At 40.8% G+C, this 8717-nt stretch overlaps 1 protein-coding gene across 2 annotated transcripts; it reads right to left on the bottom strand.

The window, feature by feature from the left end:
• Positions 1 to 664: 664 nt before the first annotated feature.
• inhbb (inhibin subunit beta B) lies at positions 665 to 8377 on the bottom strand. 2 transcript variants are annotated; one of them, XM_043249585.1, is made up of 3 exons: positions 7753 to 8374; positions 7325 to 7648; positions 666 to 3119 (listed from the first exon to the last, which is right to left on the bottom strand). In XM_043249585.1, the coding sequence occupies exons 2-3, from the start codon at positions 7560 to 7562 to the stop codon at positions 2338 to 2340; spliced, it is 1020 nt and encodes a 339-aa protein (XP_043105520.1). In that variant the 5' UTR covers positions 7563 to 7648; positions 7753 to 8374; the 3' UTR covers positions 666 to 2337. The 2 variants fall into 2 exon arrangements, with proteins under 2 accessions (XP_043105519.1, XP_043105520.1); XM_043249584.1 differs by having other exon boundaries at positions 665 to 3119; positions 7325 to 8377.
• Positions 8378 to 8717: the final 340 nt, after the last annotated feature.

Below are 8717 nucleotides of genomic sequence, written 5' to 3'. Positions count from 1 at the left end.
TGTTATGTGGTATGTTTTGGAAAGCGCTTGTTTTGCAAAAATGTACTAGGATTCGACTGAAACGCCCCGACCGTTGGCCTGGCTCTCTCTTATTTGCCTAAGGGATCTTAGTGTTTTGTGTCTTTACCTCTAGGGCTCAGAAAAGGTAGTACATATTGATAGTGCTTCTAGGGGACCCACTCTGATGTAATCAGTTTCTGTGCATAGATGTTGTGCAGTGGGAGCCCTCTTGCCTCCGAGCCAAGAATGTACTAAGAATGACAAATATTGAAACCATGGATCCCAATCATTACATTTATGTGCGACGTGTTACTGGGTGTGTATTTAAAAAAAAATATTCTGATGCTATCACTGTTTGTTGATCGATATCTGTGTGTGGGGTTGCATGTATTGTCAGTAAGCTGCCAAAACACTTTTGCAGGCTTTGCAGAACACTACATAGAATTGCTGCAGTTACAAGACTTATAAACATATACAGACTAACTTGGGTAACACTTTTAGTATAGGGATAGATTCTCACTATTGCTTATTGCTTATTAGCATGCCTATTGTTAACATATTGGCCATTTATTGGTACTTATAAAGCACATTTTGCACGACCATATTCTACATGCCTAATCCTACCAAATACTTCAATTCAAGAACCACCTTACTAACTATTAATAAGAGGATTGGGATTTATTGAAGAAAAATTCAAAGCTTAATAGCGAGAACTGGACCTTAAAAGAAAGTGTGACCATAAATTGTATATTCTTTTGAATGCGTGCAAGAGTGGGACAGTCAGTGAATCATCTGTGTTACACTTTTAAAAGCAACTTGTTCACAAGGATGCAAAGTAAGAATTTATTTTAAAGTTACAAAATATTTAAGAAAGAATATTTTTATTTTACATAATCTGTACAGAGATGACATCTGTTTAACTAAATGACTTTGTAACAAGCTAGGAAATAACTCTTATTAAATAGAAGACTGGAGAATTAAAGACAGGGAGAGATTGTGTTTCATCGGTTTTGTACACAGTATAAAAAAATTAGACAGAGCTACAAATGGAATCCATAATGTTGTACCCTGATTATTAGGCCTCTTGAGAAGTATCAATAATTATTTTACAAATATTGGAATGGCCTTGCCACCTTATTATAATAGCTAAAATATTGGCCTCTTTGGTACAATTAATTAGGTACAATACATTTTTCACAAAATTCAGTTTTACTACAAAAATAACATTTTCAATGGCAGTTTTTTTTTTTTGTTTGTTTTGTTGTTTTTTTTTGTCTTTTAACTAATCCCGCAACTATTCAGTGCAAACATCATAACAATCATCCGCTTTGGAAAGCAAGCGAAAGATCACATTTCAAGTATTGATAAAGAGTTAAAGACAAGCAGAAAGAAGAATTCAGTTTGTTTGACATAGTTCAGGATTATTATACATTGCATAGTTCGTGCGGCACTTTATATGAAAAGGACTATGGGCAAGGGTAGGTCCACCTCTATGTACCCTTTTGAAGGCTTTGCAATATGCAAGTGCTTTAAATTGTGCATTTCGAGAGTTTTCGCAAGTGCTGTACTCCCTGTAAACCAGCTGGACAGAATGAAAGCGGCTCCGCAGAATGCACACTGCTGCAAGCGTTTGTCAGCCACTGAAGTGTGCAGATGAAGGAAGCGGTGAAGTTTGCGCTGTACCGGTTAGACCTCAAGATCTAGTTATGCAGTAAAGACGTGCACACATTAGTAGAACGGCAGAAGTGGTTTTAGTTTCAAGATGTTTTTGTCCAGAGGTGCTTACAGTTTGAGTAGAAGCCTCACAATGGATTTAACAATGCCGCAGACAATTGGAGTCATTGCTGTGGGAATGCCTCTGGGAATGACCGGGAGGATAACACACACCTATTTGGAAATCTCCTCATCAGCTGGAATGATTTGTCATATTGTCTTTAACAAGCTGTTGAAGTGCTGGTGTTCTGAAGTAGGAGATATGTCAGTGCTTGTACAATAGTCTCTAAGTACTTATGTCAAAGGGTGACACCAGTTTGTCTCCTTTTTGCTGTTGGAGAGGAAATAATTGGGCCATTTTTTTTAAGTCTAGAAATGGCAAACTAGAGATAAACCATTTGGTGTTCCCTTTCCCTTATCATCCCAAAGCCTTTATGTTCATTATAAGAACCCACCTGTCATACCTCTGATGATCTACTGCTTGATGCACACACACACACAAACGTGTGTGTGATTGTACGTTGTGAGTGCGCAAATATTAACACAATCTATATGCGTGTGGTTCAGAAAGACCATAAATATGACTGTCACTGCTTTCGTATCATGTCCTAATGTGGATTTTTCTCAGGCACAGCCACACTCCTCCACGATCATGTTAGGCACGTCACGCTTGACGATGTTGTACTCGTCGTCAAAGTAGAGCATGGACATGGTGCTGAGTTTGGTGGGAATGCAGCAGGAGTTGACCGAACCAGGACTCATGCCTCTCATGCGATACTGGTTAACTACTGCTGTGTGAAATGATGAGGCAGAGCCCGGAACACCTGCCATGTAAGCTGGGCAGCTGCCTTCACAGTAGTTCCCGTAGTACCCTGCTGGTGCGATGATCCAGTCGTTCCAACCAATGAGCCGGAAGTCAATGTAAAACTGCTGCCGGCAGCACAAACCACCATTGGTACCATCGCACTCCAAGCCTCGCTTTCGGATACGGTGCTTGCTGTCTGCCTGCTGGGCCCGTACCACCAGGAATGGACGGTGTGAAGGATCGCTTGGGTCCACCAGGATGGGCAGAACGTTGGCGGCCTCGCAGCCCTCACAGTGAATGTCGAGGTCTTGTCGGCGACCTCCTTTTGCAAGCATTTCCCGCACGGCCTCGGACACAGGGAAAGTGTGCCAGCCACTGCGTTTCAACTCCACGCGCTTTTCCATCATGGGCCAGTGCACGTTCTGCCCTCCAGGCTCATAGGAGTGCACCCTCATCGTCACCTTCCTTCGCAGACCTTTCTCCTGAGTACCTGGCAACAGCTTGAAGTACAGCCACAGGTTTGCCTGTAACACGTAGAGGTTCTGATTCCCCTCATTGGAAATCAAGAAGTACAGGCTGGACTTTGACGGAGTCACATCGTCTGTAAGAGACCAAACAAATGTGTTAATTCTCAAGTAGCGACTCTTTCTTACAAAATAAGCTTGTTTATGTCTTTTCTCGGCACAAACAGGTCGTGATTCTGTTGACGGCTGCCTCTCCTTGGCCACATTCGTTGACATAAACCACTTAACTTCTCCTGATAGACTAGATGCCACAGTTCTCTGGGCCCAAGTCCAGTTGGACTCATGGTTTGGGCTAAAGATACTGGACCGTGTTGAAGGGTGGGGGGTGGGACGTGGGCCTTGCCCAAGGGGGTTCATTGAGTTCACAGGGAGTACTGTGAAAACCCAGAGCTTCTGGAGCCGAAAGACTGACAACACAATGCATTGCAAGAGGTATTAGGAGACTGCTGTGGCACAGCCTAGCATTGAGCGTGTGCCCTTCAAATGAGACGCATGAGGCATTTACATCACATTGGCCACTTTCTAAATACAACTGTGTAACGAATTGTATTTAGAAAGTCTACGATACAGAGCTTTTTTTTTTTTTTTCTGTTGTTGTGATTGTAAAGATTTTTTGACCACCCAGAAAATTAGAGAAATTAACTTCTGCTAAAAGTTGCACATGAATCATATTCACTGTAATCCAGGTTGGAATGCTGGAGCTGTTTAATTATGGCAGGTTTCGAAATAGTAACACCATGTTTGCCAACAGATTAGTTTGGTTTAATGTCAACAACTTGCCACAGAGAGTGGCTTCTTCAGCCTGACATCACATACAGTAGTAGTCACATATGCACTCTCCCTAGACTTGAAAGTATGTTCAAAGCTACAAATCAATCAGTAAAAATCTGGTCATACAGTATGCCGTCAACCTTTAAAATGCTGTTATAGTTTTTCTAGCTATATAATATTAGCTAGTGAATCAACCTAGATGACTTTTCTGGTGAAGGGGTTTGACAAAAATGTGTACTTATGCTAGTTATGATACCCAGTTGAGACCAGCATTCACACACATATACTGATGACAAGCAGTGCTGTTTTTTAAACAAGGCTGTCAAGACTCGTTTTGCTGGGAACCCAGCCCTTTATATCCCACAGTGCAGACACCCAGTCAAAGTTCATCAGTGACAGAGAATCAAGCCCTGGAGAGGTGTCAGGTGTGAACAAGTATGTCCTATGATGATAGGGAACACGTTCACTGAACTGATTACTCCACTATTTTACCTCGTTACCTTCCTTTATATGCCCCCTGGATACAAATATACTTGTATGGCCATGTGCTCAAGTGTTTCAGAACCTGTCTCAACAGCTCCTGCTTAAAGTGAATCTAGTCAAACAAGGCTTTGTCCACTCTGCATTTTCCAAGGCTGTGCGAACAGGTAGACAAGATCAGTAGTCAGTGTTGTGGCCTACTTTATCGCCATAAACATCAATACTTACCTACATCAGAATTCTTTCAACATATTTGCACAATAATAATCTATTTGTGGTACACTTCAAAATCTTGATATTTAAAATTTGATATCTAATTAATCTAGTTCACTTGCTTGCTTCTCCTGTTGTGGTTGACTTTTATCTTCTCTGTGTAAAGGTACGCAACCTGACAAATACTAATTTCAGCCATGCATGCAGTCTAGGTATTTTAAGTTTTTTGAAATTGTTATTTTGTTATCCTGTCAAACAGAGCATGGGCAAATTAACTTTTGAGAAAATGGGCGTTAGCTTTGCTTCTTTAGATTGCTCTCATGCTTTAAATGCTTAATGTGAACTGCTTGTCGAAGATCAATAAGATCAAGAGCATGGCATGCTGCCTGATTAGATTTTGACCGTCTGCCAATCAGTTAACACTACAGGCTCTAATTTCTTTGCCTGGATCGAATGTCAAAAAACAAAGATTTTCTAAAGAGATCAATTTGGCTCTTTGACCTTACGGACACTGTGCCACGCTGAATAACGTCTAATAATGAAGTCTTAATACCCCGTGCTGAACTGGTCCTGAAGAGTTCAGCGAGTCCGAATGGTTACGCTGACAAATGAGAAGCGAGCATCTACCGCTTCGCTCCTGTGGCTACGGGACACCAAATACTTCTGAAATGGCCCATAGGACAGTGTCAATAGAGACCTGAAATTGGCAGCTGTCCTCTCCTGTACCTTGGCAGCCCTCTTCTCATTGCTCTCCTAAAGCAGGGAGCGAGTTAGGAGCCACCTTCTGGCTTGTGGTCATACCACATAACAGCAGGGAAGAGCATGCAACACGTGAGGCAACCCAAGTGCCTGCAGCTGCAGTGATTTGCACATTGCATACCTCACAAATTCCTCTTTTTGTACCTCTGAGCAGAATGGATCTAGGGTTGTCCTAATGCTATGCCCTGGCTGGCAGCCTTCGCTTGAGGGGTTAGCGCCAGCTGGCCTTGAGGCAGATGGGGGTTCGGAGAGCCAGTTTCATGATGCATTGCTGCTCACTGGTTCAAAGGTGTTGTGAATAATAGGGGACACTGCAAAGAGGCCTGATCGAGCTTTGATATTTGAAATGCATTTTCAGAGTAGGATATAAGAAGGCCATCCCCCCACCCCAGCCTCTCTGTCACCCACAACGACTCAAATGTCTCATGCATTATTCTGAGTGATTTCTTTTGTTTTCTATTGTTGTTTTTGTTCCCAATGTTGACATATTGGGTTTAGCAAGAACGCACAGTACTCTCTCAATAATTGCCTTCTTTTGTTGCGCTGTCATGAGTGCGTTCAGATCATTCTTATTGGAGCAAGAAGTTCGGATAATGTCCAAGCTAATTGTGCTGCACAGTGTGCGAGACTCGAAGATAAAGAAGCCAGTTTTACAAGCCTACATGTGTCAAACCTAGATATCGGAAGATTCTATAAAAAAGCAGTTTAACGTTTACATATCTGCATATCAAGTATCTTTCCTGATTATGATTATGATTGTCTATATAAAATCTGGATTAGGGAACAATATATACTCTTAACCAGTTGCTTATTAGCTTGTATATTTTTAGCACAGAACCTCTTTAAAGCAAATATAAATGCCTTATTCTGCATGACCATATTCTAGTATTAATGTAATTTTGCTCATGCAAACTTTGATTGCTCAATGACACGAATGCCCAGAGCTTCATCACTTCCCACCCTTTTTGACCAACAAATTTTAATGACTTACTCAGGGTTGCCGCACAAGTATTATACAATTAAATAACAATAATTGTATTTACATTCATTATATTTCTATTACTTTTTTCAGACCTCATATTTCCAGTTTGTTCGTGACCATGGGAAACCTGAAGTCACTTCAAAGAAATGTATACTTCAGTAAAAGGCATTTGTTTTTATTGGTTTTAACAAAAGAATTTGTCTGCATTGTCTGTTAAAAGGCGTGATAATGTTCTTGCCCTCTTATTAACTAATTATCTGTAATACTTTCATTGCGATGTTTTTGATGCTCTCTTGGCGTTCCCGGGGAAGTTCTAGGATTTTAATTGCCTCAACACCCACCTAGCACAGGTCATAATTTGACAAATTACTTATTTTCTGTCAGCATACCTAATTATATGTCAGGAGAAGGGTCATGTGTTCTAATTGCTCCAGTTACAGATATTCGTAAGTACAGTTACAAATATCAGATCAAGGATGTATGTCTCATTAACCCTCAAAGACCCACTGCAGAAAACTGCAACACTTGTTGAAAGCAATTCGCTAATGTTCTGCACTGCAGTTAACTGTATCGTATTTGCAGCAAGAACTTGAAAAGATGTTGTTTCAAAATCAAGTCAGCCAATTTTAAGGCATCATAAATATAATACTAACATAAAGGCTCAATCATTGTTATGTATATAGTTCAGATCTAAAAAACAGTCATTTATGAAGTATGTTGCATATGAAGGCAGTAGGCAGCAAAACATCTCACTAGGTTTTGGAACAGAACCACTGTATGCAACGGTTAACTAAAGTCACAGGTAAAGATCGTTTACTAACACCATTGATAATTCTTTGATTAAATATACGAATTGTAATATTTGTACAATATGTAAATTACAAACACGTTTTGTGATAAATGCATGGCCCAAAAATAAACATACTCCACAATTTGCACTTGTACACTTAAAACTATTGTGACGTTATGCAGGTTTGGTGTTCCAAAATATCAAATACGCCTAAATATCATTACTTTTTTTAACGAATAAAATGCGTAATGTCAACATTTCTGGAATACTGTAGATATTGCACACACCTGATTCAGCGAAACTGATTATTTCCGACGTTTCTTCTTGCACCTCGTTGTGGGCAGCATGTCCATCCAAGTTGGGAATTTCAACCCTGCCGTCATCCCGAACTTTACCCGCGTGAAGTTTGCGCAGCGCCGTTACCATGGCAGCTTTGGGAATGGGATGAGTGATATTTGGTCTCTCTCTCATCTGCAGTCGGTTCAATATGTGCCTTTTAACCGCCTCCAGAAAGTCTGTGTCCATTCGCCCCGAATCATCCGGATGCCCGAGTCCACAAGAGGCACACTGAGACTCATGAGACACAGTCTCAGCTCCCAGACTACACTGAACTGAGAGTATGCAAGCCATTAAACAGGTTACAGAGAGGATGGAAATACTCATTTTCTTAAATAACGTGTCCATACAACAAACAAATCAGTTCATGAATTCCTACCGTAAAACAATTTGACCTATAAACAGGACAGAGTTGCACTTCCAACAACCTCCTTTGACAGATGTCCATTCATCATCACGCTCGCGGTCACTTTTGCGAGACGTTCACAGAAAGCGCGTGTAGTATCGCCCGGTAAACACATTGAGTGATAACGAGGACTAATCGCGAAAAGCTCAGCAGATAAAAGCACGAAAACGTCTCCTCATCTCCAAGGGAACTGACAAATTGACGCGCGTGGAGAATCAAAACAAACAGGTCACTGATCTCCTATTCCTTTTAAAGGTCAGCGTAGTCAAAATTTTCTTTCTCGTTTGAAGACAAAATTCGGCTCTTTGTCTTTCCACCGGATGCCAGCGGCTCGCGCTCCTCTGAGTTGTGGACGTTCTTGCGTATTTCTTCAGCCTCGGGAGGGATGTTGTCCTTTGGTCTTTTCTCTCGTGTAATCACGACACTAAAGCACCTCGCGCTGAAACTTTTTTATACTTCAAACCACGTGGGACGCTCGACCAACTGCGAGCGAGAGATTATGCGCTAAAACAGGTTACGCTCACTCGCGGAGCCGCATCGGTCCAAAAAGAGCGAGCATGACCGCTGGATCTGTGTGTGACACGTAAGAGCCATTCACGTCAACTTTTCATTGTGAAAATACGAGACTGCGGGGCTTTCGTAACGCATCGGAAAATCCGCTTCTTTCAACGAGCAAAATAAGACAATAAAGTATAATATATATTACAGTACTTGTTTATACATGTATTATTATTATTATTATTATTATTATTATTATTATTATTATTATTATTATTAAAAACAAACCAAAACATTCATGGTTTCATGAGGATTATATAGTTATTTTTATAGGTCAGTTTCTGTAATAAATAATGCATGCGCTTTTGCAAAACTTAATTAAAAAAAAAAAAATCCTCAAGTGTCGCGTTGTGTTGGACAGTATTTCTGGAGGCTATTAA

This window comes from Puntigrus tetrazona, chromosome 9 (assembly GCF_018831695.1).
Source record: "Puntigrus tetrazona isolate hp1 chromosome 9, ASM1883169v1, whole genome shotgun sequence".
In the NCBI taxonomy this organism is placed as follows: Eukaryota; Metazoa; Chordata; class Actinopteri; order Cypriniformes; family Cyprinidae; genus Puntigrus; species Puntigrus tetrazona.
This window is presented reverse-complemented; position numbering and strand designations above follow the sequence as displayed.

Bases quoted from the DNA above. Each gene is read 5' to 3' on its own strand.
- inhbb (XM_043249584.1), bottom strand. From the start codon at position 7,721: ATGGACACGTTATTTAAGAAAATGAGTATTTCCATCCTCTCTGTAACC. The intron at 3,120-7,324 runs GTGTGTGCAATA...GGTCTCTTACAG, and splicing joins AATCAGTTTCGCTGAATCAG to ACGATGTGACTCCGTCAAAG.